This window comes from Nicotiana sylvestris, chromosome 8, assembly GCF_000393655.2.
Source record: "Nicotiana sylvestris chromosome 8, ASM39365v2, whole genome shotgun sequence".
NCBI classification, from domain to species: Eukaryota; Viridiplantae; Streptophyta; class Magnoliopsida; order Solanales; family Solanaceae; genus Nicotiana; species Nicotiana sylvestris.
The window spans coordinates 207679806-207695894 of NC_091064.1; the positions used below are offsets into that span (position 1 = coordinate 207679806).

At 36.2% G+C, this 16089-nt stretch overlaps 1 protein-coding gene across 1 annotated transcript; it reads right to left on the reverse strand.

The window, feature by feature from the left end:
* Nucleotides 1-199: 199 nt before the first annotated feature.
* Nucleotides 200-10455, reverse strand: LOC104216412 (deoxyribodipyrimidine photo-lyase). Its single transcript, XM_009766438.2, has 9 exons — nucleotides 10028-10455; nucleotides 9046-9386; nucleotides 8724-8964; nucleotides 2798-2955; nucleotides 2567-2603; nucleotides 2245-2303; nucleotides 1387-1468; nucleotides 1244-1315; nucleotides 200-629 (listed from the first exon to the last, which is right to left on the reverse strand). The coding sequence occupies exons 1-9, from the start codon at nucleotides 10328-10330 to the stop codon at nucleotides 456-458; spliced, it is 1467 nt and encodes a 488-aa protein (XP_009764740.1). The 5' UTR covers nucleotides 10331-10455; the 3' UTR covers nucleotides 200-455.
* Between the last annotated feature and the right edge of the window lie 5634 nt (nucleotides 10456-16089).

Below are 16089 nucleotides of genomic sequence, written 5' to 3' on the forward strand. Positions count from 1 at the left end.
TAGAAACCTTTTTTTTTTTTTCACATCTCTTTTCCGCACAGAATTTAGATTTAGAGAATAATAAAATGAAAATTTCCTAATTCAAAGAACCAAAAAACTTCTTAAATGTGTAGTAGTGGCTACTACTAGTGAGTAACAACTACGTCCTAAACAAGTAGGGGTCGGCAAAGTCACCACTACTAGTAAGTAATCATACAAATTGCATACAAGACTAAAACTCTTACGCGTTATTTTTTCCAAGTACCAAAAAAGTGGAGTGCATCGTCAAATTGTACAATGACAACAACAACAACAACAAATTCAGTATAGTCCCATAAGTGGGGTCTGGGAAAGATAGAATATACGCAGTCAAACAATCCATGATTTTAATGTAGTTTTCGCCCTTGGGGATATAATAGTTCCTTCAAATCAGTAGTCAGTATCCATAAACAAACAGGTTTGGGGAGGTTAAAATGCTAACTACGCAGTTCCTTTGCCTTCTTGTCGAAATATACTTCTGCTTTTCTTTTCTTGCTTTCGCCTACAAGTCTTTTGACGTATGAAATATATCCATCCACGTTGAATTTCCTCTTGCAACCTGCATAGTTCATGTACCGTATTTTCCCAAATACGGGACGCTCTCGCCAACCCTGTAGGCCAAACATGAAAAATCTCAGTTCAGTTACTGATGCAAGCAAATAAAATGTCATAGAGAGTTGTTTCACTGAAGTTACAAACTTATTCTTTTCATACCCGAACCACACAAGCAGTTGACTACCCACCACTCCTACCGATCAACTACGAGCATTATTATTGGGGTGATAAGTAATTATCAATGTTGTTACCACTTTGTATTTCTTATTTTTTTTTATTTTTGATAACCATCGTGTCCGAGCCAGCTTGCGCGCACCTCGACTAATTCGAGAGGATACCTGCCACCTCCCACCAGCAACAGGTACCAGGTAGGTTTGGATAGATGGGAAGAAATCACTTAGTGTTTTTTGCCTCCACTGGGATTTGAACCTGAGACCTCATGGTTCTCACCCACTTCATTGACCACTAGTCACTCCCTTGGGTGCTATGTTAACACTTTGTATTAGATTTTGCAAAGCTTGATTTGATGTGAACACCGAGTTTAAGAAAGTATTTTTTTAAAGGAGGTAATCACATGTTATTATTTGGATAAGAGCGTGATCAGTAATAAAGAAAATAACTCAATTAGTTTAATGCGACATTGAAGGATTGAGAATAATGCACTAAGAACCTGGTCGTGTAGGCCACATATTGACCACATGCATCCAACATAACCACTAGGATCTCTTCCATCTATATGATACTGCAAAAAAGAAAGCAGATTTAGATCAGAACTCTGATGCATCTCCAAAGGCAATTCTGTTGGCAGATTACCTTGTCATTCAAATATATCGTGATGGCCAGAGCTTCTTCTGGTCCACTTGTCCATTCAAGTATCTTTTTAGCCCAATACATCCTGCAAAAAAATTCGCAATCTGGAACTTAGCAAAAAGCAATAAGTTTGTTCAGTCTTCTTCCCTTTTCTGGTTTTGGTCAAAGAAACAAACGAGAAATTAAGCACTGTATCTTGATAAAAGAAGAAAATTCTTGAGAAAAAGAGCAGACAGTAAAATCACAGAATGAAAGAAAGTTATTGAGAAGAAGAGCAGAGAATGCTGAGTAGAATCACAGAACAGAATATTAGTAGAAGATCTCAATTTCTTGGTGAATCAAAGAGAGTGTAGCCATAAAACATTAACTGCATGAAAACAACACGCTAATAAAAGCTGACTTGTTCTATACAATTATGCACCAGTTTTTATCATTATTCATGTCAGCAAGAGAAGTGAGAAGCACCAAGAAATGGAAAACCTGCTATGTTAGCTGATAAGATCTATTCATCAAATTACCTTTTCATTTCACTTCCTTTTTAATTTTCAACTAGAAACCTACATCTCCTTTTTCGTTTGGCTGATAAGATCAGTTTCTGAAAGGATTTAACTAACTTGTGCTTCTTCTATCACATTAGAAATCTAGTTAATCCAGACAAGGTTCTCTTCCATATAAATTCATATGGAATAATACTATACTTCCTAAACATCTTCTAAACAGCCTTGAAAACCAAACAGATACAATACAAGAAACAAGCATAATTAAGTGAAGTAGAAGACCAGATAACATATCAGGGTGGAATAACTTGTCATGAATTCAACTAGCAGGATCAAGACATAAATGCCCAGAAGCATTACTTGCCTCATAAAACCATGCATTTTTCCATAGTGAACCATCTCTAACTGAGAAGCATTCCAAAGCTGAAACCCAAAAAGAACCACTAATCAATAAACAAGTTGGAAAACATATTAGAAAGCATAGTAACTCAAACGGAAAAAAAAGAAGACCATGTCACTGCAAGATGTGAGGAGGATTCTGCTAGAAGCCTAAAAGCAACAGACGAAATAGCAGTGCCATGCTAATATCTTCAAATCAGATGGATAACTCGTTCCTCACTAGATAATGTTATCACGCTTTTGGCACTGCTTGTTAATGTAAAAATTAAGATGAAGAGGTAACTTACCGGGTCTGCAGTTTGTGCCTTCTCCAATTGCTCTCGCCTGCAAAAGACCATATTCACTTCCAACTTCAACACCATGTAAAAGTAGTTACTAGCATCTTACGACAAGCTTTTTGTTTCATCTTCAAACAAACTCTTATCAATTTACGATTCGAAGAACATATAGGTAAGAAGCTTCTTCTTTTTCTTGCTTACTTTATCTACTGAAAAAGCAAAAGAAAACATTTTACTCACGTGTATATATGTTCACGCTTATCAGATGCATGTTCCATCAAGGTTTTACGTGCCCATTCCCATGCACCCAGTAATGAATCATATCGAGGCTGGTAGTAGCAGAAGTTATCAGCAAGCTCTCTGCGCACAATCAATTCCTCCAGAAATGTGTCAACTGCCTGCATAAGCAATAATTAACCAAATAGGCTTCACATCAGGACACTGATAATGGATAATCAATCTTGAGGCAATATGAAACTTAACAAAAATGAGAGCAACTACTAAAAGTTCCAAATATGTTTGAAATTCTCGCACTGCACACCAGGAGAGCTTATCTTACAGTCAATGAATCAACTGTAACTAAAGCCATGTTTGGTTGTGGTGAAAAAGGGAGGAAATGGAGGAGTGGAAGTAGATGTGGACCGGTAAAGTTCATTTGCAGCATTTGATAAGTAAAAGATGAGATGAAGTGGAGAGAAGGAGTAGCCCCTCCACAGCTCTCTCCAACACTTGAATGAAGGGAGGAACAATACCACTTTAATTAATTTTGAGATGATGTGTATGTTGCGGAAGCCAAATGTATATAGTGTGAATAAGTCACAACTACTATACCAAAAATTATGACAGCCACCAAATAATAAATAAGACAATAAAACAACAATAAAGGGAACACCAGAATTTACGAGGTTCGGCTAATTTTGCCTACTCCTCGGACACAACCAAATATTTTATTCCACTCCAAAAATACAAGTGAAATAATACTAAAGAGAGAAGATACAAATGCCTTAAACAGATGAGAAGGCAAATGAGAGGTGTGTTTCAATCCTAAACATTAGGCCTTCTTTTATAGGGGAAAAATCCCCTCCAAACTTAACTCCCAACCAATGTGGGACTTTGGCATTTTGCCAAACTTCAACAAATCTCCACCTTGGCAAAATTCCACATTTTCAATTCTCTCTCAATAACAAATTTTGGTTGTGTCTTCATCTTCAATCTTCAGTGTTCAACAATGTTGATCAAATCCAAACAATGTTGAAACTTGACCGCAGTCACCACCTTTGTCAGCATATCAGCAGGATTCTCTGTAGTATGAATTTTCTTCACCGTGACTCCACCTTCTTCTATGATTTCTCGTACGAAATGATACCGAACATCAATGTGCTTCGTCCTTGCATGATAAACTTGGTTCTTCGCTAATTGAATAGCACTTTGACTATCACAAAAAATTGTGATACCTTTTTGTTCAACACCAAGCTCCTTTAGCAATCCTTGAAGCCAAATTGCCTCTTTCACAGCATCTGTAATAGCCATGTACTCTGCCTCTGTTGTAGACAAAGCAACTGTTGACTGCAAAGTAGACTTCCAACTAACTGGTGCCTTTGCAAAAGTAAACACATAACCAGTAGTTGATCTTCGTTTGTCCATATCACCCGCAAAATCTGAGTCACAATATCCAACTACAGACTGATTGTCTTCCTGCTCAAAAACTAACCCGACATCTACAGTATTATGAATATACCGTAGAATCCACTTCACAGCTTGCCAATGCTCCTTCCCTGGATTGTGCATATATCTGCTAATAACTCCAACAGCTTGTGAAATGTCAGGCCTTGTGCAAACCATTGCATACATCAAGCTACCAACAACATTTGCGTATGGTACCTTTGACATATACTCTCGTTCAGCTTCATCCATTGGCGACATAGTAGTACTTAGCTTAAAATGGGAAGCAAGTGGAGTACTAACTGGCTTAGTCTTGTCATCTATGCCAAAACGTTGAAGTACTCTCTTCAAATATTCCTTTTGAGATAAACAGAGTTTCTTTGAACGTCTATCTCTAATTATCTCCATGCCAAGAATTTTCTTTGCCTCACCCAAATCCTTCATCTCGAACTCCTTCTTCAGTTGAATCTTCAACTTATCAATTTCTTCCAAATTCTTGGAAGCTATCAACATATCATCAACATATAGGAGAAGATATACAAAGGAACCATCTTTAAGCTTGTGCAAATACACACAATGATCGTATTTGCTTCTCTTGTACCCTTGCCGCAACATAAACTCGTCAAATCGCTTGTACCATTGTCTAGAAGATTGTTTCAATCCGTACAACGATTTTTCAAGTTTGCACACCATATTTTCTTTTCCAGCAACTTTGAATCCTTCTGGCTGAGTCATGTAGATTTCCTCCTCCAAGTTTCCATGTAAAAACACAGTTTTTACATCCATCTGAACTAGTTCCAAATCCAATTGTGCTACCAAAGCCAACATAATTCTAATGGAGGAATGTTTTACAACTGGAGAAAACACTTCATTGTAATCAATTCCCTCCTTTTGAGCATATCCTTTGGCCACCAATCTTGCTTTGTAGCGAACATCTAATTGGTTAGGAAATCCTTCTTTCTTTGCAAATACCCATTTGCACCCAATTGCTTTCTTTCCCTTCGGGAGATTGGCCAATCTCCATGTATGATTCTGATGAAGGGACTGTATTTCATCATTCATGGAAATCCTCCACTTATCTTCTTCTGAACTTTGGACAGCGTCTTTATAAGTAGTAGGAACATCATCAGCTACAATTGAGGTTGCACAAGCAACCGTCTCTATGAGACGAACAGGTTTCGTTATTGTTCTTTTTGGCCTGCTGGTTGCTATTGATTCAAGTTGTTGTTGAGATTCCTGAGTTGGAATCTCCTCTACTGGCTCTCCTTCCAGAGGGTAATCTTCATTTGTTTCCTCCTCTGCTTCTTGTGTAGGAAAAATAAATTTTCCCTCAAACTCCACCTGCTTAGAAGCACCTTCATTTTGTTTGGTATCTTCTGTTACCTTATTTACCATAGCAAATTCATCAAAGGTAACATCTCTGCTGAATATTACTTTCTTTGTCATAGGACACCATAAGCGATATCCTTTGACTCCAGAAGTAATTCCCATAAAAATAGCCTTCTTTGCCCTTGGATCCAATTTTGACTCCGTCACATGATAATATGCAGTTGAGCCAAACACGTGCAAAGAGTTATAATCTACAGCAGGTTTTCCGTACCATTTTTCAAATGGTGTTTTGCCATCAATAGCAGCAGATGGTAGACGATTAATGAGGTGGCATGCATATGTAATTGCCTCAGCCCAAAATTCTTTGCCCAAGCCAGCATTGGACAACATACACCGTACCTTCTCCAGCAAGGTCCGGTTCATACGTTCTGCCACTCCATTCTGTTGTGGTGTATGTCTAACAGTGAAGTGTCGGATGATGCCATCATTTTCACAGACCTTATTGAAATGATCATTTTTGTATTCACCTCCATTGTCTGTGCGAATACACTTGATTCTCCTGCCTGTCTGATTTTCCACCATCGTCTTCCATTTGAGAAAAATTCCCAACACTTCATCTTTGCTCTTCATTGTATACACCCATACTCTTCGGGAAAAATCATCAACAAAGGTTACAAAATAGTGCTTCCCACCCAATGAAGGTGTTTTGGAAGGACCCCAAACATCAGAGTGTACATAATCCAAAATGCCTTTAGTATTATGGATCGCTGTACCAAATTTAACCCTTGTCTGTTTCCCTTTAACACAATGCTCACAAAACTCCAAGTTGCAAGCCTTTACTCCTTTTAACAATCCTTGATCTGATAGAGTTTTCAAGGATTTTCCTCCAGCATGTCCCAAGCGCATGTGCCATAGCTTGGTTGCTTCTGCCTCTTTGTCGTCACTGGATGTTACTGTCGCTGTCCCAATAACTGTACTGCCACGATAGCGGTACATATTATTATTCTTCCGATTAGCCTTCATTACCACTAGTGCACCGGAGCATACTCTCATCACTCCATTTTCTGCAATGATTTTGAACCCTTTTGATTCTAGGGCTCCCACAGAGATGAGATTCTTCTTCAAATCCGGTACATATCGAACATCTATCAATGTTCTGATCATTCCATCATGGTTCCTTAATCGTATTGAACCAATGCCATATGAGGTAAGAGGGCTGTTATCCGCTGTGTGGATGACTCCATATTCTCCTTCTTGAAATTCCATGAACCAGTCCTTGTTGGGACACATATGATAGCTACAAGCCGAGTCCATCAACCATATGTCTGATGATGTTGATGACTCTGTTGTAACTAATGAGAAGTCTGAATCATCACAATCAGCTACATTTGAATCCATAATGGCCTTTCCATTGTTATGTTTGGCCTTATTCTTCAACTTCGGACAGTCTTTCTTCCAGTGCCCTTTTTCTCGACAAAAGGCACATTCATCTTTGCTGGGTCTGGATCTTGACTTGGATCTTCCCTTCTTTGTCCTCGTTTGATTTTGAGGACGACCCCTCACAAATAGTGCTTCTCCTTCTCCGCCCTTCTGTTTTTCTCGCTTTCTTTGTTCATAGCTGTACAAAGCCGAACAAACTTCTCTGAGAGAAACTTCGTCATTTCCATGGAGTAGAGTAGTTTCAAGGTGCTCGTACTCATCAGGAAGTGACGCCAACAACATCAAGGCCAAGTCACCATCATCATAAGTTGTATCCATATTTTGCAAATCTGTAACCAACTTATTGAAACTGGTGATATGTTCATTCATCGTGGTACCAGGAACATAGGTGAAGTGAAACAGTCTCTTCTTCATGTACAATTTATTTTGACTGTTTTTCTTCAAAAATTTATCCTCCAGTGCTTTCCATAATTTACTTGCAGAAGTTTCCTTTGTGTATGGATATTTCTGCTCTCTAGCAAGGTAGGATCGAATGGTACCGCAAGCAACACGGTTGATAATTCTCCAATCTTCTTCTCCAATAACATCTGGTTTCTTTTCTTCAATGGCCAGATCTAGCCCTTGTTGAAAAAGGACATCTAGAACCTCGCCTTGCCACATCCCAAAATGTCCGGACCCGTCAAATATTTCGACCGCAAATTTCGCATTTGACACAATTCTTGTCATAAGCGAAGATGCCAATGATGACGTATTGTTGACACTTGATGTAGATTCTTCTTGTTTATTGTCTCCCATCTTTGACACAAATATTATTTAATAGCTGACGACACAAATCAAGATTATTTCCTTTCTGGTGTGGAAGATCAGACTAAGCTGCAACCACAGAGCATACTCAGACAGAACCTTGACTCAGTTACCAAGATAAATCTTTTCTGATGTGGAAGATCAGACTATGCTGCAACCACAGAGCATACTTAGACAGTACCTTGGCTCTGATACCAATTGTTGCGGAAGCCAAATGTATATAGTGTGAATAAGTCACAACTACTATACCAAAAATTATGACAGCCACCAAATAATAAATAAGACAATAAAACAACAATAAAGGGAACACCAGAATTTACGAGGTTCGGCTAATTTTGCCTACTCCTCGGACACAACCAAATATTTTATTCCACTCCAAAAATACAAGTGAAATAATACTAAAGAGAGAAGATACAAATGCCTTAAACAGATGAGAAGGCAAATGAGAGGTGTGTTTCAATCCTAAACATTAGGCCTTCTTTTATAGGGGAAAAATCCCCTCCAAACTTAACTCCCAACCAATGTGGGACTTTGGCATTTTGCCAAACTTCAACAGTGTAGAGGAGTATCCCTCCACAAGTCCCCCCAAAACTGGAACAAAGCGAGGAACAATGCCACTTTAATTTTGAGATGAAGTGGAGAAAAGGAGTCCCTCCACAACTCTCCCAAAACTGGAAGGAAGGGAGGAACAATGCTACCTTAGGTTTCTGTCCAACCATACCAAAGAAATGGGGAAAAAATCATCAACACTTCACCTATGTGAAGCAAAACACCCAATTTTATCTCCTTTACCCCACAAGTCCGTCCTGCAACAAAATATAGCGCAACAGGAGGCAAGTGATTTATCGACTAATTCTATAGACTGAAGAAAGGATTTCGTAGTAAGCAGAATTATAGCACAAACGTAAATAGATGGATATGATTCCACAACCTGGGTATAAAGCTTCCGAACTTTGTGTGCTTCTAAAGCACATCGCTGTGCTGATATCTGCCCAAAGTGCAAATAAGGAGAGAGACCAGAAAGTGCTTGGGGTTTCAGAGGGTTGTTCCGCTCTGTTGAATAATTTTTCAACCTAGCTGTCAGGAACCCATTTTTACTTCCCATAAGCACTTCCAATGCAGCATCTTCACCTGGTTCACACCATTCAAGTTCAGGAACTTCTGCTCCTTTCCTGGTGCAGTGGTCAATTTATAGCATTTGTAGGCCAAAAATAAAAGTTAACTACATTCTTAGACCAGAGAGAATATCTGACCTTACAACATCGGCAATTAATTTTGGCCAATCTATTGGAGGATTTGGAGATAACCACTTTATCTTGGGAGGCCCTATTGCAGGTAATTCGATTAGATACTCAGGAAGCAGCTTATTTATTTTACCCCGTATGGTTTTCGCACTGTATTCCAATTTATTCGATGCCACCCAAACAGGAACAACATTGTGCGCATCAACCTCGTGTACTGTTACCGATTCACTCACTCTCTCACAAATTTTTTCCTTCCAACTCCGCACATCCCTCAAAGGTGAGAAATCTGTTACTAAAAGAGAAGCTCCACATTCTTTCAGAAAATTGGGAATTGTGTCGACAGCTTCTCCCTGTTTGAGACAAGCCATTGCATAATGAGCTTAAGAGGGATTTCTAATAAGTTAGGACAAAAGAATATATGGAAAATGTACCATAATAAATATCAATATAATGGTTATCTTCCGCGTTTCAGTACAAAATCATGGGCCAATTAAAATCTAGAAGCATATGCATATATGCAATGGAACAGCGGAAAAGACAATGAAACACAACATGATGTTTGATCATAACTAATCAATCAATTAATGGATCAACTACTCTGGATCAACTACTCTCAATCTTAAACTAGTTGGAGTCAGCTCTACGAATCTTCAATATCCATTCTGCTGTATTCGTGCTCATTTCATTCTAATGCTAAAACTCATAGGAGTTCTCTAAAACTGGAAATGATCTAAATCTCAATTTATCCATGCCGTTCATAATAAACAAGTGAAACGAACATCTTTTAGATACATTTCTACTTTACGGATAATTAAGTTAATATTTTTTTTTAAAACATGTTTTACATTATATAGGTGTTAGTGACAATTTCAGCAGCTGATTAACTAAAACATGCTAATAAAGAAGAGTTTAAGCTGTAAACACGCACAAGATAAATAATTAAGTATACCTAAATATGAAAATATATATAAAAAAATAACAAATCTTTTACCTGAAATAGAAAAAAGGGAATTTGAAGAGTATTTTCGAGGTTGCTGTGAAGTTTTTGAAGGCCTCTAAGCATAAACCCTAACTGTCTAGCTTTTGCGCCTAAGAACTGATCGAACAAATTGAAAGCAATAGCTACTGGTACATTTGCTTTGTTAGCCTCATCAACGGCGTGGATTAATGCCCAGTTATCTCTTATCCGTTGATCTCTGAACATCCAATACACTACCGGTCCAACCAACGGTCCTGATCCTTGCTTCAGAACCCGGATCCGACCAGACTGAACGACTGGGATCGGAGATGCCATGGGAGAAACACGGCCAAGCACCAACTGTGCTAACGTGCGCCGGAGTGCTTAGGTTAAAGGGTTTTCTGTGATTTGTGTGAACAATTGGTGAACTTCGTGTTTTGGGTTCTCGTACAGCTCAGAGTTAATGGAGGGAAAAATTAAACCGTTAACGGTTGTGGTATTTGAACGGGACACGTAATGTATTCTGATTGGTTGATTTGTTGGGTATTTCGGCTTTTATGATTTTGGGCCGAAAGAATTGAGTCCAGCCTTATAAATCCATTGGCACGAGCCCAAGGCGATGAACGTCTGGCCATAGTAATCTTTTGAGAAACTACCGGTTATCTCAGCGTGGAAATGACATGAGGTAGCCACTTTTAAGTATGTTGTTTAAAATATATTTATAATTTATAATGTATTTAAAGAATAGCCAATTTCACTCAAATTTCAGGACATGACGTCCTAGAGTTTAAACCTCAAAATTCAAACTTCAGGACATCGTGTCCTAAAGTTCGAAAATTATATCCTGAAGTTCAAATCTTATGTCTTGAATTTTAAATTAGTGGTTCAGAAATTCAGGACATTTATTCCAGAATTTCAAATTAGCAGCTCAAAAATTCAGGACACTAAGTCCTGAATTTCCAAATTCAGGATACTTAATCTTGAAGTTTGTATAAATTGGCTAATCTTTAAATATATTGTAAATTGTGGATATTTTTTAAATAGAGAAATTAAAAGTAGCTATTGCTGCACTTCGCCCTATCTCAGTTCATGAGCAATTAATATAAAAAAATTAGTCAATTCATAAAATATTATCAATATTAGCTGAATGCTACCAACATAGCCAATTAGCTATTTGTTGCCAAAAAATGTCAATTTTTTGCTTTCTGTGGAGTAAGTGTTGATTGGGTACATCTTAAGGAGTTTGAATCTCCGTTTTGGGATGATTTGATAAAGTTTTGAGGTGGTTTGAGGTGAAAATTCAAAATAGAAGATGAACATGAAAAAATAAATATATCGTATGTATTCATATATACATGTATGTGAGATACACACAAAAGAATTTTTAAACGCAATTTTACTATAAAATTTGATATTAGTCCATATCACTTACAATCTTCCTCAAATTTTTACTGCCGAGTTAAAAGCTGCGGTTTTACATTTCAAAAGCTAAGTATTGGATAAGTGTTTGACATGAATGTTGGCAATAATAAACCACGTTTCAATTAGTTAAAGCAAATGATGCTCTACTCTTTTTTCCTTTCTTAGCGCTCAATCAACCATTATTTGATTATGACTCTCTTGAAGTTCTTCTGTATCTTATATTTTTTATTCACATTTATTCACAACCCATCAATACATGAAAAAGCGTAAAGATTGATCAAATTCCAAACTAGTTGGTATTTATTTAATTCAATGTTCTCCCTCTTTACATTATTGTTCCATTTTTTCCGGAATCCCAGAAAAATTTGGAGCCGTTACAGCTTCTACCACAGCCTTTGTCCTTCGGGTGAGCAATCTGTAGTCATAGGATAACCCCCTCCCTCTACTGTGTACCAGCCTACAAGCCACATAGGAGATGTAGACCGCACTAGGCAAGTCCTGTGCGACAGACTCGACTCATAAGGCATTGAGCGGGAGATGGGGAGGGGGGTCGATCCCAGGTCATCTGTATGGATGACCGCCCTCCAAACCAACTTGATCATCCCGAAGGGATCTTTTCCATTTTTAAATAGCTTAATTTTGAGGACTTCTCTTATTTTTCAGTAACCTTATGGTCAAATACATTTATCACATGTAAATACTATAGAAAAAGTAGGCTGCTAAGGGAAATAATGTGGACCTATGGACATAAATACAGCCAACATCTTTTGTGGTAAGCAACCCACTAAATCTTGGAATTATACATCACCAAATCTCCTTTAAATATCTTCTTGATGAAAAAGACAATTATTTCCATCACATAATGATGTAGTTTGTCCTCCTACATTTCTTGTTGTACGTACAAATTTGCATTTTTAATTGATTGTCACACCAAATATTTAAATGTCGTAATGTAATGACACCAATAAAAGTCTAGTATAGATTATTAAGTGTCTCTTTTTTCCGCGACAGATAATTAAATTTCCACCAACAAAGTACAAAAAATCGTAAAAAGTATCATGTGATTTTGTCCGACTTAATTGGTTATTTATTTCTTTAGCTATACGTTATAAGTTTGAGAATTGAGTGATTTTTAATGGAAAAATGATGTCACTCTCAAAATAATAGCCGAAAAGTGTGTGTATATATATATGCATACACACACTCTCTATATGTTATATATAAAAATTATATAAATTTTATACACTTTTTTGACTACTTAATATAAATGGTTTCTGATCGGGCTAAAAGTAAAAAACCTCATTTTTAATAGTCAGTAATATATCCCATTTACTCTGGAGCACTATTTTTGTATTGAAAGAGAGAAAATTTCTTTGGCTATGTTTTGTCAAATATCTTTTGTCAAAGTAATGATTTCAATTTTAATATATAAATTTTCCTTAAATTAAAAAAATCAATGTTTGAAATATTTACACCAAAAAGTAATTGCATCCGTCTTTGTACATCAAATTTTGTTGTCTTTTGGAAGAGAGCAAGGTATAGATATTTATGATGGAAAACGACAAAATGGTCTCTTATGGTTGGAGTAGGTTTTAAATAGTCCTCTAAATATATTTTAAGCAGTTTTGGTCCCTTGTATTTTTAAAAAAATTGAGCACTTTTGGTCCCATCAAATATTTAACAAACTTGTTAAATTTACTGAAAATTGTGGGGAAAAAAGTCTCAGTCTATTTGGTTGATATAATTTTTAGTTTGACCAAAAAGAAATTTATGGGGAAACTATAACTAGAAACGACAAGAAAGCCCCTTCAAATCACAAAAATTATAACAGTAAAAATCGTATAAACACCAAAAACAAAACAATAATAACAGAAAATACCACCTAAAAAAATGTATCATACAATAAAATAGATGGATAATAGTAGAGACTGCAAAAATTAAACCTCCAAATGTGAAATCGAATCAAAGTTTTCTTTTTTCATGGTTGATCTAACAACCAAAATTTGCTAAATATCTAACGGAGACCATACGTGCTCACTTTTGACAAACTGAAAGAACCAAAGTTGCTTTGGTATTTTATTAAGACACCATTTTAGACCTGCCCCAAACATAAGGGGCCATTTTTTCCTTTTTCTCTTTAAACATATTCTCGATGTCTAACTAAACCGAAAGAAACTAGCGCACCACTATAAATTATTGGCCTCATGTTAGTATTCTACGTGCATAATTATGCACCTATACATAATTTAATAAAATAACAATCAAATCAAAGCATGACTAAGCCAGGAAAAGTGGGAAAAAAGTAATTTTAAACCTAAGAAAAATGGGTACTCCATTTAAATGATCATACTCATGGATTTACCCCAAAAAAATAAACAAAAGTGGATCCTCATTTGTCACCCTATATCATTAAATTAATGCTAGACCTAGATATGAATTAAATAAAACGCTTGCAAAATGTGCACCAGCAAGCAAAAGCTGTCTTACACGAGAAAAGAAACAAATTTAGAGTGTAACATAAGATTTGTAAAATTCCGGGGAAAAAAAAAATCCAAGTAAATCTAGTACTCTCTCCGTTCACTTTTAATTGTCAAGTATTCTAAAAATAAATTTTTATTTTCACTTGTTACTTTTCGCATATCAAGAGAAAAATAATTTATTTTTCATGTTCTGTCCTTAGGATTAATTACTCATTTCAAATCATTTTCCAAATTCATTATGACAATACACCAATTAATTTGGGTATCATAGTAAATTAAACACTTTATTTATTGGAGTATTTCTTAAGGGTGTGCAAAGTCAATAGTAGGCAAGTAAAAATGAAACCATGGAGTATTTGAAAATTAAAGTTGTCTTTGGACATGAATATAATTCGGAGTTGTTTTTGAGTTTTTATGAGTGGTTTGAAGTTAAAGTTCTGAAAAACAGCTTTTGAAGTTTTTCAAATTTTCAAAAAATTTCGAAATTTAACTTCAAGTGAAATATGAATTTTTTATGGTCAAACACTGATTTTCGAAAAAAGTGTAATATTTTTTATGGCCAAATGGGTTAGAATTTTCAAATTGCTATGAAATATAACTCAAAGTAACAATATGGAACAAGGAAATAAAAGCAATTTAGTAAAACATGAACAAGAAATGGAGATAGAGAGAAGGAAGAGATTTTCTTCTTCAATTGTGTGTATTTTCCTATCTATTACAAGGCCTTTATATAGGCATGAAAAGTGAAGAAAATATGTCATGGAATATGTCATTAAGCATTTGACATGAAGATCATGGAGGAAGAGTAGACATTCACCATAATATGATATTTATCATAACACTTCCCCTTGGATGTCCATAAATAATGTGCCTCGTTATAACCTTATTAGGAAAAAACCCTATGGGAAAAAAAATCCTAATGAAGGAAAAAGAGTAGACATATTTAGAAATACGTCTTTTGGTTGCCTCGTTACAAACCTTGCAAGAAAAACCCGGTAGGACAAAACCTTGTAAGGGAAAAAGAGTACACCGCGTATTAACTCTCCCTGATGAGAGCATCAGTTCACATCCTTCAGCCTTCGCATCCCAATCTTGTACACCAGTTTCTTGAAGGTTGAGGTCAGTAGAGATTTGGTGAACAAATCAACCATATTATCACTTGAACGAATCTGTTGTACATTGATATCACCATTCTTTTGAAGATCATGTGTGAAAAATAACTTTGGTAAAATATGTTTTGTCTTATCTCCTTTTATGAATCATCCCTTCAATTGGGCTATGCATGCTGCATTGTCTTCATACAAAATTATGGGTAGTTTGTCACACTTCAAACCATATTTGTCTCGGATAAGATATATTATAGACCTCAACCAAATACATTCTCGACTTGCTTCATGAATAGAAATTATCTCAGCATGATTAGAAGAAGTAGCCACGATTGATTGCTTAGTCGATCGCCAAGATATGACAGTGCCTCCACATGTAAACACATAGCATGTTTAAGATCAAGCCTTGTGTGTGTCAGATAAATACTCTACATCGGCATAACTAACAAGATCGGGATTGCAATCATTGGCATAAAATAAGCCCACATTGGTAGTCCCTTTTAGATAACACAATATGTGTTTGATTTCACTCCAATGTCTCCTTGTAGGAGCAGAGCTATATCTTGTTAAGACATTAATTGAAAATGTTATGTCACGCCTTTTAGTGTTAGCAAGAAACATTAGTGCATCAATTGCACTAAGATATGGTACTTCAGAACCAACAAGTTCTTCATTATTTTCATGAGGTCGGAATGGATCTTTATTTATATCGAGTGATCTCACAACCATCGGGGTACTAAATGGATGTGCTTTATCCATATAAATTTGCTTTAAAATCTTTTCAGTGTATGCTGATTGATTGATAAAAATTTCATCTTTCATATACTCAATTTGTAGACCAAGAGAAAATTTTGTCTTTCCAAGATCTTTCATTTCAAATTTTTTCTTTAAACAGTTTACTGCTTTAGGAAGCTGCCTGGGAGTTGTAATGACATTTGAATCAACATACACAAAGATTATAATAAATTCAAATCCAGATCTTTTTATAAAGATACAAGGACAAATTGAATCATTCTTGTACCCTTCTTTCAATAGGTACTCACACAGGCAATTATACTACATGCGCCTTGATTGTTTCAATCCGTAT